General features: G+C 41.2%; 1 protein-coding gene across 1 annotated transcript in view; it reads left to right on the top strand.

Moving 5' to 3' along the window:
- cfap161 (cilia and flagella associated protein 161) overlaps positions 1–27,721 on the top strand; it is a 51,226-nt gene that overhangs the window by 4,046 nt on the left and 19,459 nt on the right. Inside the window, exons 2-3 of the mRNA XM_087981142.1 lie at positions 18,985–19,074; positions 26,648–26,886. Coding sequence (XP_087837268.1) covers positions 18,985–19,074; positions 26,648–26,886 — 329 coding nt within the window. The remainder of the gene's footprint in view (positions 1–18,984; positions 19,075–26,647; positions 26,887–27,721) is intronic.

Here is a 27,721-nt window from a genome sequence, read left to right as displayed (position 1 = left end):
AATGCTATTGATCCAACCTGTAATATAAATAACAATATATAGTGGCCTATAGAAAACATTTCAAACTTTATAGGAGCACAATCAGATGAAAAATTTGAAAAAAGATCATAGTTTTGTCAAAGAGGCAAGTTTTACAGAGAGTCCTGAAGTTATAGGGATTTAGGGAGGAAATTCTGTAGCTAAAGGACTAGACAGGTAAAAGCACAGGCAGACATGGGGGTCAAAGAAGATGGGTGATGCCAAAAGTAAGACAGAATAGTTTCAAACAGGTTTGAATGATGGCCAGGAAGATTTTGGAAATGACAATGAGAGAACAGAGATTCTGGCAAAATGTGAAGGCAATTTTTAAAATTGTGCCTTATCCAAAACTGGATAGATGGATTAACAACATAGATGCTGTTAAGGAGTTGAGGGAAGTGGCTGTAGTACACAATTCAGTGTAATCAACATAAATATGTGATCTGACACCATGTTCTCAGATGCTGAGGTTCAAATAGAGCCCAGTAGATAAGAAATAGGGAGTCAGGGGCAGATTTTTTAATAAAAGCAAAATGTTGTGGAAGTTGGAAATCTGGGATAAACACAGAGAATACTGGAGAAACTCAGCAGATCTGGCAGCATCTGTAAAGAGAAATAGAGTTAAAATTTCGAGTCTGGTATGACTCTACTTCAGAGTTCAGAAGATGTTAACTCTATTTCTCTACACAGATCCTCCCAGACATGTTGAGTTTTTCTAGCATTGTCTTTATTTGTTTAAGATCCTTAGTGATTCCCGAGACCGAGGAATAGGAAGAGGAAGAGAAGACATTGCAGGAGATTGGATAGGTTAGAATGGAACCAGGTGACAGTTGTCCCTCCAGTTGAATAATGGAGATGATATATCGGAGAAGAATGGTGTGGTCAAAAGTGCCAAAGTTCAAGAATGATGAACAAGTATAGTATTCCTGATGAAGGGCTTTTGCCCAAAACATCAATCTTCCTGCTCCTCGGATGCTGCCTGACCTGCTGTGCTTTTCCAGCACCACTCTAATCTTGACTCTGATCTACAGCATCTGCAGTCCTCACTTTCACCTAACATACCACAGTGACAGTCAAATAGAACATCAACTGTGACTTTCATTAGGATCCTGTCAGTGCTGTGGTGGTAGTGTAGCCTGATAGAAGTGTTTCTGTCATGGTGTTGTGGGGATGATGGACAGGAACTTGAGAAGTGATAGCATGTTCAAGGATCTTGGAGAGAAACATGAGGTTAGAAATAAGGGGGTTGTTTATAAGGACCGAAGGTCAAGGATTTTTTTTTGATGAAGAAAGGGGTAATGATGGCAATTTTGCTAAGGGAGGAAAGTGGTATGATACCTGGATTCGAACAGGGAGGACATTTGTGTGAAGCTTGTCTTGATGGACCAAGAGACGAGAGAGATGCAGCAGAGGCAGCTGAATGGATGATATCCATTGTAGTGACAAAGAATTCCATGAACACTTAATGCCTGTCATTGGAGATGAGGTGATGATTTATACTGGAGGACTTAATTCAACCACACCACACTACACTACAGACCAATAGACAATTATTTTATGATTTGGTCAAGCTGAAGGTATGTTGAAGTTCGGTTAACAAAGGATTTGATTTACAAATTTAGATGGTTCCTGCACTCATCAACATTGAATAAAAAAATTACTCATAATCCACAAAGGACTTGAACATTCTCTGTCCACTAGAGAGAAATGGAAAATTTTATATTCATTCACCTGCTCATCCACTCCTTCCACCACATTAACAGCATCTACAATATGTATTGCAAAAGTTTACCAAGGCTCCTTAAACAACAAGCCTCAAACCCATGACCACTCCCATCCAGAAGGATAAGGGAAACAGATATACGGGAACGTCATCACCTGCAAGTTCCTCTCCAAGTCTTTCAGCATCCTGACTTGGAAATGTATCGCTGTTCCCTCAGCATTGCTGGGTCAAAATCCTGGATCTCCTTTCCTGACAGAGTGTACCTACAGTGGTTCAAGGAGGCACCTCACCACCATCTTCTCGAAGACAAATGGGGACAGACAATAAATGTTGGTCCAACCAGCAATACCTACATCCCATGAATGAATAAAAATAAATTATCTATGTGTATTTTATATATAGCTTGAGCAGCACCAGTCTGTTAAGAACAAAACTAATTAATTTTGTTACTTTGTAAAAGTGTCTTTTACACTGCTATCATGTCACTTAGACAGGAAGAAACTTTTCCACTTGATGGAGGAGTCAATGATCGGGACATAGATTTAAGGTAAGGGGCCGAAGGTTTGCAGGGGATGTGAGGAAAAATGTTTTCACCCAGAGGTTAGTGGGAATCTGGAACTCACTGCCTGTAAGGGTGGTAGAGCAGAAACCCTCAAAGCATTTAAGAAGTACTCAGATGTGCAATTTCAATGCCAATGCAAATAAGGTTATGGGCCAAGTGCTGGAAAATGGGAATAGATGTTAGGTTGTTTTTTTTAATGGCATAGATGCGATGAGGTGAAGGTCCTTTCTCTGCTATAAATCTCCATGACTCTCTCAACATTGTCTGTAAGCTACTGTATTTTCTACTCCTCTTTGTGTTCAATTTTATTTCTAAAAAAAATGCATTAGAGAAAATGCTCTTTTTATTCAACCTCATCACGTGCAATTCAGTCAAATTCATGAATGCAGATTTAATTCCTCACTTAATCTCTTTGGAATGTGTTAAAGAGTTTAAACAGAAAACAGTTGTTTGTGCACCAACCACAAGCTATTGAAGGAACCCACACCAAATGTTCAGATCATCAAGTTTATGTAATAGCTTATTTGATTACAGAAACACGTGAGTACTTTGTGGAGTGTAATGTCTCCCAGACTGCATTCTTCTGGTCAAAATGCACTTTGTATGTTTTTAATCTATGGAATCAATATGTGAGTGTTCTTTCATTGCTTCAACAAATTGGGAATGAATGAATTACTGAATGTGCACTAGTTTATGTAGGATTGTGATATCAGTAGAATGCCCTTTGTTTATTTAAATTGCACATGGAACCAAAGTCCTTCGCTTAGCTCGAGTCTGTGTAAAATTGGACATTTTTGGACACATGCCAATCCATTACTTCCACATCCACAGACCTCTATCCTTTTCTTTTATAAGAACTTTGTCAATGTAGGGTTAGCCATTTGACTTGCAGCTTGCTTGATGAGCTGAAAATGTGTTGCTGGAACAGCGCAGCAGGTCAGGCAGCATCCAGGGAACAGGAGAATCTACATTTCGGGCATAAGCCCTTCTTCAGGAATCCTTGCTTGATGATACAGCTTGATGCCCTGACTCAGTGGACACTCCAATCCCAATGGGCATGCATCCTCCACCAGATGTCACCCCAGTCCTCAGAGGATAGGAATCTGCTTTCTGCATTCCAGGACAATCAAGAGTGGGTTTGAATTTATAACTTTTCAAATCCGAGATGGGAATGCCACCGCTGAGGTCCCAGCTTGATGTCCAGTTGTAACGTGCATATGCTGTCAATGTACAAATACTCTTTCCCCTTTCACTAATGCACAGAAACCTTTAAAATTCTCGATTTTAAGTTGTGCCCTTTAAGTTACCTTTTCCTATGTGGCACTTTTGAACCAGAATTTAACTGTGTATTTGCACATGGACTCCATCTAGTGGCTGTTATTGCTGCACAGTATAACATAACTAAAAACACTTTGAAAGGTGTCATTGGGCAGAATTTATGGCAGGGATTTTGTCCATAGTCTTGAGAGCTGATTGAGTTAGACTTTTGTGGCACAGTGGTAGCATTCCTACCCCAAACCAGGAGGCTGGGTTCAAGTCCCATCTGCTGCAGAGGTGTGTAATAACAACTCTGAAAAAGTTGATTAGAAAATAGGCTATAAAAATAATGAGAGGTGGCAGCATGCCTCATTAGTATAGTGGTTAATATCCCTGCCTGTCATGCTGGAAACTGGGGTTTAACTTCCTGATCGGGAGTGGCTGATCTGTCTGATGGGTTGTGTGTAAACAGACAGAGATGACAAGGCCCTTGTGTCATTCTTTTGGGGAAATTTCACTCCGTAGAGTCTAGTTCAGGCACTTAAGTACCAGCGGCATGTTTTCTTTAGGATTAAAGACTCTCGGGACAGATTGACTCTGATCATTTTGCATGATGCCATGATGTTAAGTAATAACTTCCAACAGATGGAGTCTGTGTGCAAATATAGTGTTGGTTGTATAGGTAGCATAGATGGGATGGGGAGATCGGTGGCGGGGGGACTGTGTCAAAGTGGTAACTGAATGATCATAGGTAGTTGGGGAAAACTTGGGTTGTGTTGGGGAAAACTTGGGTTGTGTTGGGCAATGTGAGGCAGTTAAGTAATCAAGGAGGCAATGGGATAATGTTGATGGGGAATTGAGTTACAGTTATCAATTGGGTTATCCTAACCACTGAGTTAGACCAGACATTAAACTGTCTCACATTTCCAGGGTTAGTACCTTGGCAAGTCTTATGTGTCTGGTCCACATCTGTACCCTGTGCTTAAACCTGGAAGCTTATGAGGACAGTTCCAGGTAATAGAGAATCACTACTGATTCTCAGTGGAACTTCCACTGAAGTTTGTGTCAGAACCCCAACAGGTTCCTGACATGTATCTCCCAATCTCCATTCCATCTCCAACAATCTGGAGACAGGAAGATTGAGGCCAATAACTTGATAGTATATATTTGTGTCATTGATTGAGGTGTAATTATCAGCCAGGGATAACTCTGTTTCTTTTCTGCCCACACCTAGTGATACATAAGACTGACAAAGCACTTGCTTACATATGTTAACTCCATTACTTTTCTTCAGAATAATGCCTTGGGTTCTTTCATGTCCAGCTGAGAATGGCGATGGAGCCTCAGTTTACAGACTCATCCAAAAATGGTGCCTCTGAATACACTTGCTGGTAGTTAGGAACCTAACCATCCACCAATGGATCACAGAAGCATTCTGACCTGCTGTCCTAGACATTCCAATATGTGCTCGTATAGCTGAGTTTTCTATCACTCCCTCATATGCAGTAAAACATCCCCAAATGTGTACATATTGCAAATCTGATTAACTACAGCATCTTTTGGTTGTCCAAAGATTTAATGCAAAGAATGGTCAACAGGTGAATAACTTGGAGGTGCTGGTGTTGAACTGGGATGGACAAAATTTAAAAAATCATATGACACCAAGTTATAGTTCAACAGGGTTATTTGGAAGCATGAGTGTTCAGAGTGCTCCAAAAGCTAGTGCTCCCAAATAAACCTGTTGGACTATAACCTGGTGTTATGTGATTTTTAACTCAACGGGAGAACTAATTTAAAGCCATTTCCTGCTGAACACATATACAGAAACCACAGCCTGAAAATTACTGTGATCATACAAATATATAATGTATTCCTATTCAATTCTTCTCTATTCTAACAGGCATAATTCCATTGAAAATTAATCAATAAAGCATAACAGCACATTAAATGCATGTATTATTACAGCACTTATTGTAATGTTCAGACTAGTGCATGGCTAACTTTCTACCTATCAGATATGTTTGGTGATCTGAATCTATAGCTATTTATGATTTAAGTGAGAGAGCCTGAACGTCTACTTGGACTGACCCACTGCCATGTACACATTGACGTTCCCTCTGCTCCAACACTCTCATTCATTGCGCTTTGCCAGTGTCCATGAAGTGATGTTGGAGGTGCAATGAAACATCTGGGCTCTATATAGAGGCAGAACCAACCACATGAATGGTGATAAACAAAGAGAGTCATAGAATCATTGAGGTGTACAGCACAGAAACAGACTCTTTGGTCCAACTTGTCCATGCTGACCAGAAATCCTAATCTAATCTAGTCCCATTTGCCAGCACTTGGTCCATATCCCTCTAAACCCTTCCTATTCATATACCCATCCAGATGCTTTTTAAATGCTGTAATTGTACCAGCCTCTACCACTTCCTCTAGCAGCTTATTCCATACATGCACCACCCTCCATATAAAGTTGCCCCTTAGGTCATATCTCACCGTCTCACCCTAAACCTATACCCTTTAGTTCTGGAGTCACCACCCCAGGGAAAAGACTTTGTCTATTTATCATATCCATGCCCCTCATAACTTTATAAACCTCTATAAGGTCACCCCTCAGCCTCTGATGCTCCAGGGAAAACAGCCCCAGCCTATTAAGCCACTCCCTACAGCTCAAATCCTCCAACCCTGGCAACATTCTTGTAAATCCTTTTTGAACTCTTTCAAGTTTAACAACATCTTTCCGATAGGAAGGAGACCAGAATTGCACACAATATTCCAAAAGTGGCTTAACCAATGTCCTGTACAGCCGCAACATGACCTCCGAGCTCCTATACTCAATGCTCTGACCAATAAAGGAAAGCATACCAAGCACCTTCTTCACTATCCTATCTACCTGTGACTCCACTTTCAAGGAGCTATGAACCTGCACTCCAAAATCTCTTTGTTCGGCAACACTCCCCAGGACCTTACCATTAAGTGTATGAGTCTTATTTGTTTTTTCAAAATACATTTCTTCACAGTTATCTAAATTAAACTCCATCTGTCACTCCTCAGCTCATTAGCTCATCTGATCAAGGTTAGATTAGATTCTGTACAGTATGGAAACAGGCCCTTTGGCCCAACAAGTCCACACTGATCCTCTGAAGCATAATCCACCCAGACTCGTTCCCTTACCTTATTTTTACCCCTGACTAATGCACCTAATGCTATGGGCAATTTAGTATGACCAATTCACCTAACCTGCACATTTTTGGATTGTGGGAGGAAACCAGAGCACCCAGACACAGGGAAAATGTGAAAACTCCACATAGGCAGTTGCCCGAAGTAGGAATTGAACCTAGGTCCCTGGTGCTGAGAGGCAGCTGTGCTAACCACTAAGCCACTCATCCTGTTGTACTTTCAGGTAATCTTCTTCACTGTCCACTATACCTCCAATTTTGGTGTCACCTGCAACTTACTAACTATATCTCCAATGTTCACATCTAAATCATTTATCTAAATGGAGAACAATAGTGGACCCAGCATCAATCCTTGTGGCACTCCACTGGTCACAGGCTTCCAGTCTGAAAAGCAACCGTCCACCACCACCCTCTGCCTTCTACCTTTGAGCCAGTTCTATATCCAAATGGCTAGTTCTCCCTGTATTCCATGAGATCTAACCTTGCTAACCAGACTCCCATGAGGAACCTTGACAAATGCCTTACTGAAGTCCATATAAATCACATCTATCACTCTTCCCTCATCAATCCTCTTTGTTACTTCTTCAATAAACTTAATCAAGTTTGTGAGACATGATTTCCCATGCATAAAGCCATGTTGACCATCCCTGATCAGTTCTTGCCCTACCAAATACATGTAAATCCTGTCCCTCAGGTTTGCCTCCAACAACATGCCCACCACCAGTGTCAGGCTTACCGGTCTATAGTTTCCTGGCTTTTCCTTACCACCTTTCTTAAATAGTGGTACCATGTTAGCCAACCTTCTGGCATCTCACGTGTGACTATCGATGTCATAAATATCTCAGCAATCACTTCCCTAGCTTCCCACAGAGGTCTAGGGTACACCTAATCAGGGCATTTATCCACTTCTACGTATTTAAGACGTCCAGTACCACCTTCTCTATAATATGGACATTTTTCAAGATGTCACCATCTATTTCCCCATATTCTGTATCTCCCATGTCCTCACAATAAATACCGACGCAAAAGACTCATTTAGTATCTTCACCATCTCCTGTGGTTCCACACATAGGCTGCCTTGCTGATCTTTGAGGGGCCCTATTTTCTCCGAAGTTATCCTTTTGTCCTTAATGTATTTATAAAAACCCTTTGGATTCTCTTTAAAACTATTTGCCAAAGCTATCTCATGTCTCCTTTTTGCCCTCCTGATTTCCCTCTTAAGTATACTCTTACTGCCTTTATACTCTTATAAGGATTCACTTGATCTCTCCTGTCTATATCTGACATATGCTTCCTTCTTTTTCTTAACCAAACCTTCAATTTCTCTAGGCAGAAGTGAGGACTGCAGATGCTGAAAATCAAAGTCTAGATTAGAGACGTGCTGGAAGTCCAGCATTCCCTACACCTACCAGCCTTTCCTTTCCCCCTAACAGGAACATACTGTCTCTGGACTCTTGTCCAGAAGTAAATACAGTTTAATTTATCAGTCTTACCTTGTTCTCTGCTTTGTTTCTTCCTGCTCTGACTGTTTGACTCGCTGCTTTTCCCAACTGTACCAGTCTCAGATTGATCTTTCTTCAGTATTTCCCTGGGTCCTCCCCACCCCACAATCTTACTAGTTTAAATCCTTCCAAGGAGCTCCAGCAAATCTCCCTGCTGGTATATTAGTCCCTGTCCAATTCAGGTGCAATCCATCCTTCTTGTACAAGTCACCTCTACCCCAGAAGAAATTCCAATGATCTGAAAATGTGAACCCTTCTCCCATGCACCAGCTCCTCAGCCATGCATTCATCTGCTCTATCCTCTTAATCCCACCTTCACTAGCTTGTAGCACTGGGAGTAATCCAGATATTACTACCCCTAAGGATCTCCCCTTTAAATTCCTGCCCAATTTTCTATAATCTCCTTTCGGAATCTCATCCTTTTCCCTTCCTATGTCATTAGCTCCAATGTGTACAATGACCTCCTGCTGGTCCCTCTCCCCTTTGAGAACATTCTGCACCCTCTCTGAGATATCCTTGATCCTAACACCAGGGAGGCAACATACTATTCTGATTTTTCACTGCTGGCTGCAGAAATATTTGAGTGTGCCTCTGACAAGAGAGTCCCCTATTACAATTGATCATTTGGGACTCGATGTACCCCTCATTGTATTAGAGCCAGTCTCAATACCAGAAACTTGGCTGTTTGTGCTACATTCCCCTGAGAGTCCATCAGCCCCTACATTTTATAAAACAGCATATTTGTTTGAAATGGGGATAGCCACAGAAGACAACTGCCTACCTCTCCTACCTTTCCTTGAGTTAACCCATCTATGTGACTGTGTCTGCAATTTTTCTCCCTTCCTATAACTGGCATCCATCATGTCCCCTATCTCTTGTAAATTCCCCATTGACTCTAACTGTCGCTCTAACCAATCCATGCGATTTGACAGGATTCATAACCAAAGACATTTTCTGCAGACAGAATCATCAGTAACATGGAAACTCTCCCTAAACTCCCACATCTGACAAGAAGAGCATATCACTCCATTGAAGGCCATCTTTGTTCCCTCACAATCTACAGACACAGAAAATAGCACCACCATCATTTCTAAAAAAAAAAGTGTTCCAGGCTAACTTAGTACTTATGGTTTATATTTTTTAAATGTAATCAAGAGACAGATTTCAATAAAACATATAATCAAGAAAGAGCCACTATACTCACTACTGTAGACTTGCAGCAAGGTTACACATTAAAAACTGTGCACTTATCTGTGTCTGTGCTGTGAACTCTCCCACACATGTTGAAGATCTTCTTGCCAGAGGTAAGTTGACACACCAAAGTGTGAACCTCCAAGGATTGGATGGAGGCAGGCAGGGTGGAGGTGCAGGGCCTGCCCTACCTTTGCAGTGACCTCAGTGGAAATTGCTGAAGCACCTCTGTATGGCTTCTCCTCTGACTGAATGCCTCTTGACACTACTCTGTATCCATCTGAGAACAGGGCACTTGAATTGAGATCAAGATTCCCCACCTTATTTTCCCTATTCCTTTGATGCTGAGGACCAATGGATAGGGCAAAGAAATGCAAGTCCTTGATGTCTCCAGCATCTCCTGAGAGTGCTGGACCTGTCTGTCCAAGACAGTTGCCCCAACCTGTCCATGGTGGCAGGCAGACAGTCACATGATTGATTGTAGTGCTACAGCTTCTGGTCTTTGAGGGCCATTCTGTCCCACATACCTGTCTGTTGGTCCTGATCCTCACTCTGTATGTGGCTCCTTCAACAGCACCTCCCTGTGCATTTGGATCCTGTACGGTCGAGGTCAGAGTAGGTGCCTGGTCTCAGGCCTGATGTATTTCTTCCTTGACCATCTGTGGAGCTGTTGCTGTGCCATATGGTGCGAACCAGCTTCTCATCCAACAGTTTCCCAAATGGGTCATAATAGCTTTTGGGCTTCTATGGGAGGTCCATCGTTCAACAAACTTGGCACCTCATCGAGGGCTCTGTATTAAGAAGTAAAATCCAACTGAGAACCAGCCTCCTGCCTTTAAAGTTGACAGCCCATCCTCTGCCCTCTGCAAGAGAGCTTTCAGGGCAGTACCTGATGAGATTTCCATTTTTGATCTGCAATTAGTTCAATGGGTCTTTTGCTAATTCTAGCAGATGGATAAAAACACTGTTGCCGGGACTAAATGTTGCTGGGTCAAAATCAAATATGGAAGTGTTGGGGAGGTGATCAAGAGGTGGATTGGAAAGGCAGTGAATGGGAAATATGGTGAATGGGAGCCAGCAGTACTTTGTGATTTGTATTAATGACCTGGGAGGAGTGAGTATTCAGGTAAGTACTTTTAAACAATATAACTTTTTGGAGGCGGACTGCAGCAATCCTTACTAGGATGAAACATTAGTCTTTAGATATAAAGTGGTTTCCTGAATATATCCAGCAAATTCAAAGGGTCTGATGCCTCTTCCTCTGAGAGGTCCTTTTGATGCCGAAATCAATATGAGGGTGTCTGACTTAAAAGGGAACTCAGGTAACCGCCGTGCAGGGTGGCACAGTGACTCAGTGGTTCGCCAGGGACCCGGGTTTGATTCCAGCCTCGGGTGACTGTCTGTGTGGAGTTTACACGTTCTTCCCGTGTCTGCGTGGGTTTCCTCTGGGTGCTCTGGTTTCCTCCCACAATCCAAAGGTGTGCAGGTCAGGTGAATTGGCCATGCTAAATTGCCCAAAGTGTTCAGAGATGTGCAGATTAGGGGTAAATGCAGAGTAATGGGGAATGGGTTTGGGTGGGATACTCTTTGGAGGGTTGGTGTGGACTTGTAGGGCTGAAAGGCCTGATTCCATGCTGTAGGGATTCCATTCTATAACAATCTAAGGTGTGTATCTGAGGTGGTTCAGTGGTTAGCCCTGCTGTCTCACAGCGTCAAGGACCCAGGTTCAATTCCACCCTTAGCTAACTGTCTGCGTGGAGTTTGCATGTTCTTCCTGTGTCTGTATGTGTTTCTTTCCACAGTCCAAAGATGCGCAGGTTAGGTTGGTTAGCCATGGGAAATACAGGGGTCTGGGTGGGATGCCGTTTGGGGGTCAGTCTGGACTTGATGGGCTGAATATTCTGCTTCCACACTGTAGGGTTTCTATGATGTTCCAGCACATTAGATGTTTCATGGTCCAACCGAAATTTCATCCACTTACTTGGCCATTGTTTTTGGATATTCCATATTGCTTCTTTTAAAAATAGTTATGTTATACAATTGTCTTGATGAAATTATTGTCTTGTTAAAATACCAATCTGAGCCAGTCATTTCTCACTAATAGATCCAATTCCATGTCAATTGATAATACTTTGATTATTTCTTCCTATGAGTTGTTCATCTGTGCCTGGATAAACCATCCAGTCCTTTCAATGTACACGTGCTGTTATAATTTTCTTTATGAAATGCTTTGTCTTGATGCAAAACATAAAGGAACATGCATACTCTTTAACTGCAGCTTCTGCCAGCATTTGTTAACAAAGGAACTTCTTTGCATTCTTGATGTACAATATAAGGATATGCGTAAATTCAGGAGAGGGCTATCATCATCAACTGGCTAGATTGCTGAAATAATTATAAATGGATTCATCACAAAATATTTCTTTGAAGTATTTGACCTTGTTTATGCTTGTTACCTCTTCCACTAACACTGAATTTCCTTGCCCTTGTCTGATGAATACATTATCTTTGAACAACATTGATATCCTTTTGAGATACAATACTATGCTTTTAAGAAAAGCTTATTTTGTTACTGTTTTACATAAAATAAAGGCCAAGAAAAATCTGTATTTGCTGGATATCTGAAAAAGATAATCAGATATTGCCAGAAGTATACACCAGAGCAAGGTACATTTATTCAAAGAACAGAGAGGTTACTGCCTCAGACCAGGCTACTTAGACAGCAACTGCACCACAATCTGTGCTGGGAAAGATGTATTTGTGTTAGAGACATCTCCACTTGTACATTCTTTACTTTGCATACATCTCTACCCCATCAACCTACCTGCTACAATTGTCATGTGATTAATTTAATAAATTGGAAAAGACCATTTTACTAACTTAAACTTGCCCTTTAGCCCTTCACTTAGTCTCATATTCAAGTCCACTTTGAACACTTGTTGTGTATTTGGTTTCACTGCTTTCCCTGGCAGAATCTCCTGAGCATTTGTCAGCTTTGGAGATAGTGAGGACTGCTGATGCTGGAAAGTCAGTCGATAAAGTGTGGAGCTGGAAAAAACACAGCAGGTCAAGCAGCATCTGAGGAGCAGGGGAGTCGACGTTTCAGGCCAGGATCTCTCATTGGGACTTTTATCAATTCTTACTCCTAAACCAATTGCTTTGTGACTCAGTAGAAGAAACACTGAACCAAACCGACACAACGTTAAAAATCACACAACATCAGGTTATTGTCCAACAGGTTTAATTGGTAGCACTAGCTTTTGGAGCATCGCTCCTTCATCAGGTGGTTGCTTCCAATTAAACCTGTTGGACTATAACCTGGTATTGTGTGATTTTTAACTTTCTACACTCCAGTCCAACACCGACGTCTCCAAATCATGACACAAACAACATTTTACTCCAATACCTTTTTCAGCATTACTTTCAACTGCTTGCACTTTATGCCTTATGTGTAATATTGGTGTATATTGGTGTAATACTCTGAGTTTGTCTGTTAATTCCATAAGGTCTTCCTCAGACTTCACCCACCACTTTAAACATTCACTCTGCCAACTGTCAGTGATGTAGCAGCAGTGAATATATCAAATATATGCACTGGAACAACTCACCATGCGGCCTCTTCAACAGCACCTTCCAAACCTGTGACCTCTACCACCTAGAAAGACAAGCATAGCAAAGGGATGGGAATAGCACCAGCAATTTGCAAGTTCCCCTCCAAATAACACACATCTGGACTTGGAAATACATTGCTGCTGTTGCTGGGTCAAAATCATGAAATTCCTTCCCTAATAATACCATACGTTACCACAGGGTCCGCAGCAGTTCAAGAAGGAGACTTATCACCACCTCCTCGAAGGCAGTTATAGTTGTTCAATACATAATGGCCTTGGCAGCAATGTCCAAACTGCACAAATGTATAAAAGAAAAAGTAAGCTGTTTAATGTATTCAAAGTTTGTGCGAAGATTTGTAGCTCGGGTGCTCGTTGTTGTGGTTCTGTTCGCCGAGCTGGAAGTTTTTGTTGCAAACGTTTCGTCCCCTGGCTAGGCGATATCATCAGTGCTTGGGAGCCTCCTGCGAAGCGCTTCTTTGATGTTTCCTCCGGTGTTTATAGTGGTCTGTCCCTGCCGCTTCCGGTTGTCAGTTTCAGCTGTCCGCTGTAGTGGTTGGTATATTGGGTCCAGGTCGATGTGTTTGTTGATGGAGTTTGTGGATGAATGCCATGCCTCTAGGAATTCCCTGGCTATTCTCTGTCTGGCTTGCCCTATGATATAGTGTTGTCCCAGTCGAATTCATGTTGCTTGTTGTCTGCGTGTGTGGCTACTAAGGAGAGCTGGTCGTGTCGTTTCGTGGCTAGTTGATGTTCATGTATGCGGATTGTTAGCTGTCTTCCTGTTTGTCCTATATAGTGTTTTGTGCAGTCCTTGAATGGTATTTTGTACACTATATTAGTTTTGCTCATGTTGGGTATCGGGTCCTTCGTTCTGGTGAGTTGTTGTCTGAGCATGGCTGTTGGTTTGTGTGCCATTATGAGTCCTAGGGGTCGCAGTAGTCTGGCTGTCAGTTCCGAGATGCTCCTGATGTATGGTAGTGTGGCTAGTCCTTTTGGTTGTGGTATGTCCTCGTTCCGTGGTCTTTCTCTTGGGCATCTGTTGATGAAGTTGCGCGGGTATCCGACACGACCATCCTTAGTAGCCACACACGCAGATAACAAGCAACATGAATTCGACTGGGACAACACTACTATCATAGGGCAAGCCAGACAGAGAACAGCCAGGGAATTCCTAGAGGCATGGCATTCATCCACAAACTCCATCAACAAACACATCGACCTGGACCCAATATACCAACCACTACAGCGGACAGCTGAAACTGACAACCGGAAGCGGCAGGGACAGACCACTATAGACACCGGAGGAAACATCAAAGAAGCGCTTCGCAGGAGGCTCCCAAGCACTGATGATGTCGCCTAGCCAGGGAACGAAACGTTTGCAACAAAAACTTCCAGCTCAGCGAATAGAACCACTGTTTAATGTATATTGTTCTGAATTTCCCATTGCTTTGAGCAGTAAAGAGAGAAAAACATAATTTTCACAGATTCTAGGTATGTTCTGCCACAAAAGACTACTTAAATAGATCTTCCAAAAAGTTGACAGTTCTTTGTTAGCTTATCTCAAGTCTATTCTGCCACATTTAAATGAAAGTGGGAAGTGGTTGTGAAAGATAAATACTGTAATTCCTAATTTCTATTCCCATACTTAACCTATCACATAATCTTAGATTAAGATAAATGCTGAGCACAACATCGTGGGCTGAAGGGCCTGTACTGTGCTGTACTGCCCTATGTTCTTATACCATTATAAGACAATAAGGTGTTCACAACACAGACATTACAATGCAGAGCCTGTTTGCTGCACTGCTACTGGAGGTGATGATTTTTGCCTGCATAATGGTCTTCTGTTGCAGTTTAATTGCAAATCTGTATGGTTTAGTAAGAAAAGAATAAAGGGAAAGGAGCAAAGATGAGAGCAGATGCAGCTGCTGGAGGTAAGAAGTGGGGAGGGCACTGCATAGAAGGCTGCATCAACAGCAGATACTCACCTCTCCCATACAAAGTTCAATGAGAAACAACATAGAAGGCACTTTTATTTCATAAACTGTGACACCTGATATTGGATACAACTTTAAGCTCAGAATTCTGCATCGTCTTTCCTCTGGTGACAGAATTGATATTTGGATGGGATGGAGGGGAATGGGATGTGGAAGGGATTTTCTTCTCCCCTCTCACTGCTACACAATGATTTCCAATGGCAACATCAAAGTACTTTAGGTCCCTCTCAGCATCCATTTGTCTGTTCAGTCAATGGATGGCTCTACCCATAGTCTCTGGAGTGATCTGTACATCATGAGAAACTTCCTGCAGTATGTTGCAGCTCACTTTTCATCATCTTAACAATTTGTATGGAAATTACCTTCATTACCTGAGAAAGAGATCCATGCTACTGTTATTTTTGAAGATTGGGTCCTTTAGGTCCTCAGTCAAGGTTGCTTGTTTCTGCTTCCTCATATAGGAATGACTCTCTTTCTTCCTTTGGTGACAATTTTCTGTCTAATTCTTTGCAAGTGGATTTTTGTTTTGTTATTGGTGGCTTAGCGGTAAGGCACCAGATTACAAATTGGTGAGACCGTGGCAATTGCTGTTGATCTGAAAGTGCCCAGGAGGTAATCAGAGTGGCTAACTTCTTGATTCAAGGTACCTCTATGATGTAAAAGGCAAACAAGTGTGTTTAGCTCTGCACTCAGTTCATGGAATCATATAGAAAAGGAAGGCCCTTAGGCCGATCAAGTCTATTCTGCCAAAAATACTCTACTACCCACACTGCTTATATTTGCTGTTGAATAAAATAGGAGCATTAGTAAAAGTATAGCAATACTTTGAAAAACAACAAGCTGAAACAACATGCTGAACTTCACCCACACTGCTCTTGCCAGCTTACCTTCATTTCACCCTCTCCTATATTCTCACCTGCTGCCCTTCCTTTTAAATATGAGACCTCTTAACCTACACAAAAATCTAGCATCCTCTCTTAATCTCTGTTTATCTTCCCGTGGACTTCAGACTTCAAATTGGACATGGTGAGTATGTAGACAAGTTGTATCACTTCAGCCAAACACTACTGCCCACTTTTCTATTCGGGGAAGGAATTAGTGCGGTTTGAGAGGATTTGTAGCTCAGGTTGAGGTTCTGGATGTAGGTAAATGAAAATGAACCTTCCAGCTCAGTGAGCACACCTACATCCATTGAAGCCAATAGAATGGAATTTAGCGTGCCGCTTTGCCTTGGATGGTATCAAGCTCCTTGAGTGTTGTTGGAGCTGCAGTAAGCAGCAAAAGCAATTTCACTTGCCTGGATGGGTGCAACTCCAACAACACTCAAGGAGCTCGGCACCATTCCAGGACAAAGCAGCCACTTAATTGGCATCTACAAACATTTACTCCCTCTACCACTGATACTTGTAGCAGCAGTGTGTACTGTCTACACTGCAAAAATTCACCAAAGATCCTTAGACAGCATCTTCCAAACCCATGACCAGATGACAAAGATAGCAGATACATGGGAACACCACCACCTGCAAGTTTCCCACCAAACTACTTACATCCTGACTTGGAAATATCACTGTTGCTGGGTGAAAATCCTGGAATTTCTTCCCTAAGGACGTTGTAGGTCAATCCACAGCAGGAGGACTGTAACCAACTAGGGTCGACTAGGGAAGAGCAATAAATGCTGGTCAGAGAGCGATGCCCACGTCCCATGAATGAATTTTAAAAAAACTTGATTTGGGTCACCTGTAATGTCCAGTTTTACTCCATCGGAGTTTCAATGATTTTAATCTTCCAGCAGTTGTCCTTCTGTATAGTTGGCTGTACGCAATCTTTTCCTTTGGAGACACTAATTGTCCAGGTCTGTTTGTGTCATGGAGTCTTGCCTATATGAGATCACGTTTGCAGTAATAATCAGATCTAGGATTGTGTTTTTCAATACTAAAATAAGTTCTTGTGCCAGCAAACATAAATTGAGAGTAGTTTTGAATAAAATGTTTAGAATTTTTGAAGAAATTTCCTTTAGCAGAAGTGAGTTCCCCTGACAGCCATTATCACAACCACAACAGGCGTGTCTATCAAGCGGTCTGCAAGCTGTAAATTTGCAGAGTTAATATACCCCCCCCTTTTTGTTATTGAATTCAATTTAAAATGTCCCAATTAAAAAGAGTAAAGCTATAGTTTATTATACAACTATTGCTGAAAATAACCAAAAAAGTGATTGTCATTTGCTAAAACACACGAACATACATTAAAAGTTATTCTGGATAAAAGGTACTTGTGAAGATTAAGGTAAGATCAGTCTGTTATCATTGCAGACCAGTTACTTGCTTGAAAATCCTCTTTCTGAAGTAAAGGGATTGTAAACTTGAAGTTAGAATTTAGCAGCTGCAGGTACATCATGGGAAGTTCTACAAGTTGAGCAAAACAAGATCTGGGAAGGAATGAATGGCTTGTTTGTTTTGTTTTCATGACACTGCAGGTTGTGGTACTTGATAGCCCGGTTTAGTACAATAGTCCTTTCGCTAGATTCCCTTTCTCCATTCCTTTAAGATGATATTTCTCAGCATTCTTCTTGATATTCTGATTAAAATGTTGTCCCACAGTCTGTTATATCTAACCTTAACTTATCCCAAAACCTGTTGTATTATGTTTCTATGTTAGACAACAAAAACTCACCTACCACTTTCCAGTTATGATGATTAATACTTAACTGTTTCAGCCGTTAATTGAGATGGTTCTCATTGTCAGGTGAGCTCAAATAAGCTATCCACACCTCCAGGGGAATCATTGTCAGGGAGTTTCTGCTTAGCCTTGGAAATGTTCAATGAGTTTCAAAATAATCTCTTACAATTTCTGCCTGAGATAAATACAGTCTCGTTCCAAGACCGGTTCAATCCGCAAAGTTGTCATGTGAATTCTGGGAGCCATTCTGTGTTTCTTTTTAAGACATATCAATCTCTTTCACAATATATCTAATATTATAACTACAGTGTCATAGCACCCATATACTGACAGAGAAAACTATAAGTAAATGAGTGAAGTTGTTTATTGATACTCTCGCCTTGACTTACCTTGGCCACTCTTGTGAGGTCATCAAATCTCTTTTGGCATTATTTTGAGATGATTGAAATTTCAATAACTGCCTCTGATACCTTCTGACAAAGACAACTTGCCTGCCATGGGTATATTGTTACCTTCATAAACATATCAGAAATCTTGGGTCCTCTCAGTTGCTCAGGTGTCTGAGCTGTTGCGCCTTCAGCTCAATCAGTACCTACTCACCCAAGTCAAACAGTTTCAGAATCCAGTTACAGTTGAGAACTTTATCCCCAAGATCAAAGCTGGTGTTCCAGTGCAGTTTTAAGGGAATGCTGCATGGTAGAAGATGTCATCTTTCAGATGAGTTTTAAACCAGGCTTCTGTGTACCCTTTCAAGTGGATAGAAACCAGTGCATTGCATGATTTTGAAGAACTTTGGAGGTGTTCTCCCTGCTGTCCTGGCCAATATTTATCCCTTAATCAACATCAACGTGTTTTTAATTGACTGAAATGTGCTTGGGAAAGTCATGAATACTAGATAAATGCAAGGCTTTTTTCTTCCACATTCTTGTTGAGTGGTGACGGTATTCCTTAACTGGCTTTACAGCCATGTGAAGGTAGCACCATAATTTTATAATCCACTCCCATCCCCAGCCCCCATTCTGGACACAACTGTAAATTAACACAGTAGGCTTCTAGTTCCAAAATTGCTTTGAATGGCTAATGAAGATCTGGGAGGGTTTAACAGCATTTCAAATGGGTATTTAATAGAACCTATCATAAACTCACCGAAAGCACAGGCATTCAAGCATGGTGTTCAAAGTTGTGCATTATAATTCAAAAAGAGTGAAGTTTTCTGCATGCACCCAAAAATGTAATTAAAAATATTATTTTTATATATCTTATAGGATGTTATTAAAGACTTCATTGCAAAGAAAGAACGTGGGGAGCTTTTGATACAAAAGATGGGATCCTACAGAGAAGCTCTACTGGAAAAGGTGAATGATCTATTTCAAACATTGAGATTCGTTTTCCCCACAAGGCAACCATTTTTCATCAGTTATTGACCATAGTTTCAATAGGATTGTCTCATGGTGCCTGTGTCAAATGAAACATAAACCATCTACATTATACTTTGTAATGTCACAGTTTGGTATGATTTAGTATTACTCAATAAGGAATGATGCTACTTAATCTATTTAGTTTTGTGGGTATTAAAATGGGCAGTTCTCTGTCAGCTGACCATTTGGTGGCATAGGTTTGCAGGGTTAGGATCAATGGCTGCATTTTTAAAATCATTTCATATATCTCCAATAATCTTGAGCATGATTGTGCCTTTTTTGAAATTTTGGTTTCCTACCAACATGTTGAGCTTCTCCTAGCAGATAGAGAATTAACTGAGGAAAGCAAACTTCACTGGGGTAAGAATGAATCTGAGCCAGATAAATTGGAATCAAAGATTGGCAGGAAAAGTGGTAACCAAACAATGGGCTATCTTCAAAGAAGAGATACAGTTCAAGCATAGTCAAGGTCTATTCCTACAAAAGCCAAAAGTAGGGCAAACAAATCCAAAGCTCTGTAGATGACGAAAATTGCTAACGTGAAGAAAAAAAAAGTACTTATGACAGATGTCAGGTGGGCACTACAACCAGGCTGAATACTGATAGACAGTGTACAATTGTGGGTGCCATACTATAGAAAAGATGTGGAACAAAAATAGAAATTTCTGGAAAAGCTCAGCAGGTCTGGCAGCATCTGTGGAGAGAAGTCAGCGTTAACATTTCAGATCGAGTGATACTTCCTCAGAATTCAGTCTGAGGATGGGTCACTTGTCCCGAAATGTTAACTCCGACTTCTCCCCACAGATATTGCCAGACCTGCTGAGCTTTTCCAGCAATTTCTATTTTTGTCTGATTTACGGCATCCGCACTTCTTTAGGTTTAATATAGAAAGGATGTGAATGTATTGGAGAGAGTGCAGAAGCGATTTACAATAATGGTTCCAGAATTGAGGCTATATTGAACAGGTTGGGACTATTTTCCTTGGAGTCAAGAAGTTTTAGAGGAAATTTGATAGAGGTCTTCAATTCATGACCGGGATTGACAGAGTAATTAAGGAGAAGTTGTTCCCACTCATAGAAGAAAAAAGATGAAAGGGCATAGATTGAAAGTGATGTGCAAATGAAGCAAGGGTGATGTGAGAAAAATCTTTTTCATGCAGTGGGTAATTAGGGTATTCGCTCCCTGGAAATTTGGTGGAGGCAGGTTTAATTGAGGCATTCAAGAGGACATTGGATGGTTATTTGGATGGAAATGAGGTGCAGGGATATAGGAAAAATGCAGGTAAATAGAACTGGTGCAAGCATAATGAGTCAAATGGGCTCCTTCTGCACTGTAACAATTCTGTGATTCTGTGATAGACAGTTCAGATGGAAAGTAAACAAAAAAAGCAAATTAGAAAAGGAAAAGAGACAGGTGCTAACATGAAAGGGATTCCCAGAGTCTTCTGTAAGTATATAAATAGCCAAAAGGTGTATATAGTGAAGTAGTGGGACATAGCTGATATATTAATAGTTAGGTTGGGTGTCAATCAAGTGGGCTGCTTTGTTCTGGAAGATGTTGAGATTCTTGAGTGTTGTTGGGGCTGCACTCAACCAAGTGAGTGGAGACTACTCCATCATCTTCCTGATTTTTACCTCATGGTTGGTGGAAAGGAGTTAGGAGGTGTATTACTCATGGCCAAATTCTCCACCTCTAACGTGCACTTATAGCTCCAGTGTTTATATGGTTGGTTCAGTTTGATTTTTGATTACTGGTAACTCTAGGATGTTGCAAGTGGGGATTCAGCAATTATAACATCATTGAGTGTCAAAGGCAATAGTTAGAGTCTCTCTTGTTGGAAATAGCCATTGCCTGGCACTTGTGTACTGTTATTGCCACTTATTACCTTAAGTCTGAATGTTGTCTAGGTCTTCTGTATGTGGACAGGGACTGCATTAATATTTAGGAGTCGCAACTGATGCTGAACATTGTACAATCATGAACAACCTCACTTTTAACCTTATCACTGGAGGGAAGGTCATTGATGAAACAGTTAAAGATTTGGGCCTAGAACTCTACCTTGAGGAATTCCTGCAATGTTGCCTTATGACTGAGATGACTGACCTCCTAGCACTTTTCTTTGTTCTGGGTATGACTACGGATAACTGAGGTTTTCCCGATGATTCGGATTGACATCAGGTTTGCTAGGGTTCCTTGATGCGATACTAGGTTAAGTTAAATGCTGCCTAGGTGTCAAGGGCAGTCACCTTTGCTTCTCATCTTGAGTTCACTTCTTCTGTTCATGGTTGGATTAAGGCTGTATGGAGGTCAGTAACTGAAAGGACTTGGCAGAAGCAAGACCGAGTGTCAGCGAGCAGGTTAATGTGGCGTATGTGTCACTTGATAGTACAGTCAACAACACCTTTCAGGAATTTGCTGACAACTGAGTGTAGATTGATAGAATGATAATTGGCCAGGTTTGATTTGTCCTGTTTTACTAGGCAAGACATACCTGGGTAAGTTTCCACATTGTCGGGTTGATGGCAATGTTATAGTTGTATTGGAACAGCTGGCCAGAGGCACAGCAATTTCTAAAGCATATGTATTCACTGTGGCTAGAATGTTGCCAGAGCCCATAGCATTTGCAGTTTCCAGTGTGTTCAATCATTTCTTCCTGACACTTTGAGTGAATTTAGTTGGCTAAAGGCTAGCAGTCTATGATGCTGGGGGCTCTTTTAAAGTCATTTCAGATGTTTCTGAAGTACTCAGAATAACTTTGGTTATGAATTTTACCTCTTCCTATTGTTCAAAAGCAGCTGTAAGCAGGAAAATTAATTATCCTAAAGCTTTCATTACTTAATATTGAGGTCAACAATTTATTCTTAAATCTAGGCTATGGGCCAAGCATTGGGAAATGATTAGAATACTTTGGTGGTTGTTTTTGACTGGTGGAGACTTGATGGGTCAAAGGGCCTTTTTCTGTGCTATAGACCCCTATGACTCTATCTTTTGGAATCTCTGAGTTTTAAACAGATAACATCTTACATCTGGATCTGACATGGCTTTTTTAAGTTCTTTATTTTGTAAGGCAGTAGAGAAGGAATGAGAAATTGGAACACAGGCCACATCATAAAGGATGAGATGTTTGCTATAATCCTTCATAGATAAGACAGTATGCAAATAAGTGACCATTAAAGTGTTTATATCAATGAGGTCTGGATCACCTCCTCAATGTCCCAAAGTTTAAAGCAGTATGAGCAACTAAACTACACAGTCCAGACAGGTCTCAGCTCAAATAGTGCTCTGTAACTATACAACGTATTTCAGATGTCTTTGGGGAAACTATCATTGATTGTCATTGTTATGAAGTTAAAGATGTGTACTGTACCTTTAAGAGAGAGAGAATGCTGTTCTGCGCCGAGAGCTTACAAGAGCAATCTTAGAGTGTACTGGAATACTGAAAATATGTAACATTTGGCTGTGAAATAGTCACCTGAGTTGGTTACTGTTTTGACAACAATGCAAATTTAACTAATCAGTTTACATTATGCCCCAGGATATTAAAACCCAATAGAGTTTGAGTTTAATGCTTTGCCAACATCGAACCAATGAGATGATCCAATGTTGAGGATATAAAAAAGGCAGGCATTTTGAAAGTCAGACAGAGCAACTGCCATCGAGAGAGAGAGAGAGAGAGAGAGGGAGAGGGAGAGGGAGAGGGAGAGGGAGAGGGAGAGGGAGAGGGAGAGGGAGAGGGAGAGGGAGAGGGAGAGGGAGAGAGGGAGAGAGGGAGAGAGGGAGAGAGAGAGAGAGGGAGAGAGAGAGAGAGAGAGAGAGAGAGAGAGAGAGAGGGAGAGGGAGAGGGAGAGGGAGAGGGAGAGGGAGAGGGAGAGGGAGAGGGAGAGGGAGAGGGAGAGGGAGAGGGAGAGGGAGAGGGAGAGGGAGAGGGAGAGAGAGAGAGACCTAAGACATTGAAACACTCTTGATCAAAGGTACCTTTTCATATGAAACATCTTCACAGCAAAAACAAAGCAGACGACCCAGGGAGATCTTCAGCTGAAGGAAGAAAGACACCAAAGACTACAGCTGCTGTATGGTTTTGAAATTAAGTTGATGTAGTTTTAATAAGTGTTTTATTGAAATGGTATAATGTTATAGAGTTGGAGGCAGGTAATAAGCAATTAAGAGAGTTGTAAATAATTGTTGTTTAATGTTCACTTTTAGATTTAAAGAATAAATGGTATTTTTTTCTTTAAATAGTGAAATTTGGGAGTTCTCTGTCACTCAAATTTTATCAGATTACGAAGTGAGGTGAGCTTTTCTGGGTGTTTGGTTTACTTAACAGAGGGATTCACCACCGTGTCATAACATCATTAAACTCACCTGGTTCACTTTAGGTGAGGAAAATTACTGTCTTAAACCTGTCTGGCCTACATCTGGCTCCTGAGCCACAACGTGTTTGATTCTTAATTGGCCTCTGAAATGGCCTAGCTTTCCATTCAGTACAAAGGCTATTCGAGATGGGCAACAAGTGCTGGTCTTGCGAGAAACACCCACATCCCATGAAACAATAACACACATGCTAACTTTCGGCTTTCCACTACTGGGGATACATTACCTCTGCATTTCTCGTCTGATAAGATGCAGGAGTAGGTGAGAAATCTAATCTTTCACATAATGGAAACAAGATGGGACAGATAGTAAAATTGGGGGACTTAATCCATTTGCCTCCTGTCCTGTTCCAACCAATTGCAAATTTAACTCAGAAACTGAGACATGTGAGAATGTGATGAAGCATTGAATGTGAGGTATTAATTGTGGTTGATGTCAATTATTGAGAGATGAGTGTAATTGTGTGGTTGACAGGATATGGCACGCAATAACATTCATCAACTTTAGCGACTTCAGTGAGGCTACCTGTACCCATTGGTTTCTCAGCGTTTCTGTGGAATGTGTTCTGGCCTATCTTTCATGAAGAAAAGCTGGTCTCCTTCTAAGGACCTCATGCACTAGCCTTTCAGCAGAGCATTTGCGAACCTTGAGCATGTTGTTGCCTTGCTGTTTATATGTTGCCTGCATTACTTTAAAAAGGCATGGTACTTGCAATGTAAATCTTAATTTATCTCCTGTGGTCTTTTGAATGAGGTATTAAACTGAGATCTTGTCTACTTAATCCCTTAATTAAATAGATGTAAAAAATTGTAAAGTAAAACCTGGGAGTTGCCTGGCTAACTTTTATTCCCAAATTAATATTAGGAAAAAATAACTGGCTTTTTAACTCATTTCTCTTTGTGTCACATTTCTGTGTGAAATTTAACTGCTAAAACTGCCTATATTACAACGGTGACTGTGTTTCAAAATGAATCAATTGGATGTGAAGCACTTTGGATTATACTGAGTACCTTAGGAATCTCTGCTGGCTGCAGGACGTAGAACATGGCACGAATGAGTGTACTGTTTGCACTATGCTAAGGTCATTCTTTGGGAAGTCTGCCTGCAAAAAAAACAGTCCAGATCTGCACAACTCTGAACTCTGCCAACCTTCAACCGGTCTGCCTCGGCATCCCAGCCAAGAAACTGTGGCAGCCAGTCTTCAAAAAAGCTTGCTAGCTGCCCACCTTCCACTCCCTCCGATAGCCCAATGACATGGATATTTTTCCTCCTGCCTCGATTTTCCAGATCATCGACCTGTTCAGTCAAGGTCTGGAGCTGTTTCGTTGAGGGCCTGGATCAGCCTCACAGAGGACTCGACCTTAGTCTCCGATGCCATGATCCGCTGCTTGACCTCTTCAATCCGCTTCCCAAGCCCTTCCAACTCCTTCTCATGCTTTTGTAGCATGACAAAAAAAATAGGCTCCAGCCGAGTGCGATTGTCTTCCATCAACTCCTTGAACATCCTACAGATTGCAACGAGTTCTTCAGCGGCGTTCTGCTGCACAGGTACCTCTTTCTCTGCAGCTGCATCCACAGTCACAATCATGGGCCCGCCCAATGACTTCAGCGAGTGTCCTGTGTGTTCGGGCTTGGCTGGATACTTTCCTTTCATCATCCTTGCTCACTCAGAAAGGATTTACAGTAGAACCTTGACTATCCGAACATCAACCATCCAAGTCCCTGATCATCTGAACAAGATCCCAAGGCTCTGCAAATACGGCACCAGGCAACCCAGCATTTAGTTCTCAGTTAAACAGCATTATGGTTTGCATTGCCAGATAATCAAGAAGGGGGGTAAAAATATCACTACTGCTGGGCTGGGGTGCAGAGCTCAGCAAGGCAGATCTACTCAGATCACCGCCAACTTGGATCCCCCTGTAGCCACTGTATTTATGTGGTGAATCCAGTTGAGTTTCTGGTCAATGGTAACCATAATAATGTAGATAGTGGGGGATTCAGTGGTCACACCATTGAATGTCAAGGGGCAGTGGTTAGGTGTCTCTTATTGGTGATGGCCATAGGCTGGCATTTGTGTGGCATGAATGTTACTTGTCACTTGTTACCCCAAGCCCAGATATTATCCAGATTTGTTCCATTTGAACATAGATTGTTTCAGTATTTGAGGATTTGCGAATGGTGTTGAACATTGTGTAATCATCAATGAGCATCCCACTTCTAAACTTATGATGGAGGGAAAGTCATTGATGAAGCAGCTGAAGACGTTAGGGCCTAGGATACTACCCTGAGGAACTCTTGCAGAGATGTCCTGGAGTTTAGGTGACTGACTTCCAACAACCTCGACCATCTTTGTATGTGCTAAGTGTGACTCCAACCAGTGGAGAGTTTGCCCTTGATACTTATTGATTCTAGTTTTGCTATGGCTCCTTGCAGTCGAATGCAGTCTTGATGTCAAGGGCTGTTACTGACATTTCATCTCTGGTATTAAACTCTTTTATCCATGTTTGAACCAAGGCTGAAGTGAGGCAGGTGCTGCTTGATAGTACTATTGATGATACTTTCCTTCACGTTACTGATGAGCGAGAGAAAATGGATAGGGCAGCAATTGATGGATTCGTCCTGCTTTTTGGTCTTGGGCAAGTTTCCACATTGTTGGGTAGAAGCCAGTGTACTGGAAGAACTTGGCTAGGAGAGTGGCAAATTCTGGAGCACAAGACTTCAGTAGTATTAGGTTATATCATGGAAGACCGATTTACTTATTATGTTTCTTTGTGGGATAATTTTCTGCTTTATACAGTTTAAAATATATATGCTATAGTAAAATTAGCCAATAAGTGGCTGCTAATTATATGATTAAATAAATTTGCTACAATCACAATCAATAATCCTTCACAATGGATAATGTCATCCATCAATAGCATTGCTGTACTTATTGTGCCTTTACTTGCGAAATTACCACTGCAATCAAATAATTAAAGGATTCAGTGAATAAAATGACCCATGAAATTTATAATGTGATAAAAAGCTGAATTTCTACAATTCGTAGCATCATGTGACACATAACCATTACTTTAAATTTGCCCTATATTAGACAGTATTGCTTAAAATGTAACAAATTGTTTTCTTCCAATTTATTTAGACTGAGCTTGCCAAAAGCACTGATGGACACATTCATTTTGGTGATGCTGTGTTACTTATTAATCCTGGTACTGAAACCAAACATGCAGCCAACATCCATCCACTTCGCCGTCCCATGGCATTGAATATGAATGTTGACCAAAGCAGATTCCTGACAAGTACAAAGGTCGACTCACCGTGTGAAGTGAGTGCCAGCTTGGACTTAAGCCCCACTATTAGAAGTACTTTTGTTGTTACAAGGTAAGGAGACTGGCTTTTACTTTGGTTTAAGAGTGTTTCTCCTGAATTAATGTCAGATCCTATTTTTTGGTATTAACAATTGTTATTTTATTAGCAGTCATTCTTTTCTCATTCATTTATTTAATTTAAGAAATACAGGATACAGTCAATATTAATTTTTCTGCTAGGCAAACAATCAAATCAAAAGCATTTTACCCAGATTTTTTTTAAGCTTTAGAAGGCACGCGGACTCCCTGTCTGAATGGTGAGTAGATCTTTGACTATCACACAGATTATAATGGTTCAAGAAGTGGCTCACCAACCTTTCAAGGGCAATTAGGCAATAAGTGCTTGTCTACATGCCCTGAATCTATATTAAAAAGACTTCTATTGACAGATAGAGAGATTTTGTGTAGCACCTGTATCATCTCCATAACAGAATGTTAGTTGGAAAAGTGTAACATGACATAATGGAATCTGAGAGTGCAGGTATTTTGTAAAAATGTTAGTTTCCTCTTCATTGGTTTGCTTTCCTTTGCTAATAGTGTAAACTATTAAATATGTTAATATTCTATTGTGTGACAGGACACACGTTTTTGATTACAGCAGTCATTTAATGTGTCGCCAGTATCAATCAGTCCATTAAAAGTGCTTTATAAATTTTCTAAAAATTACAACATACTTATGGTGTACAAAATAGCAGAAACATCCTTGTTTGGATAATTAGGTAGGTTGATAAAGAGCAGCTGAAAATGTGTTGCTGGAAAAGCGCAGCAGGTCAGGCAGCATCCAGGGAACAGGAGAATCGACGTTTCAGGCATAAGCCCTTCTTCAGGAATCCCTGGATGCTGCCTGA

The sequence above is a fragment of the Chiloscyllium plagiosum genome, unplaced genomic scaffold, assembly GCF_037043375.1.
Source record: "Chiloscyllium plagiosum isolate Xiang-an unplaced genomic scaffold, Cpla_swu_hap1 HiC_scaffold_39, whole genome shotgun sequence".
Classification (NCBI taxonomy): Eukaryota; Metazoa; Chordata; class Chondrichthyes; order Orectolobiformes; family Hemiscylliidae; genus Chiloscyllium; species Chiloscyllium plagiosum.
Note: the sequence above shows the minus strand (reverse complement) of the source record. Positions and strands in the feature narration are given on the sequence as shown.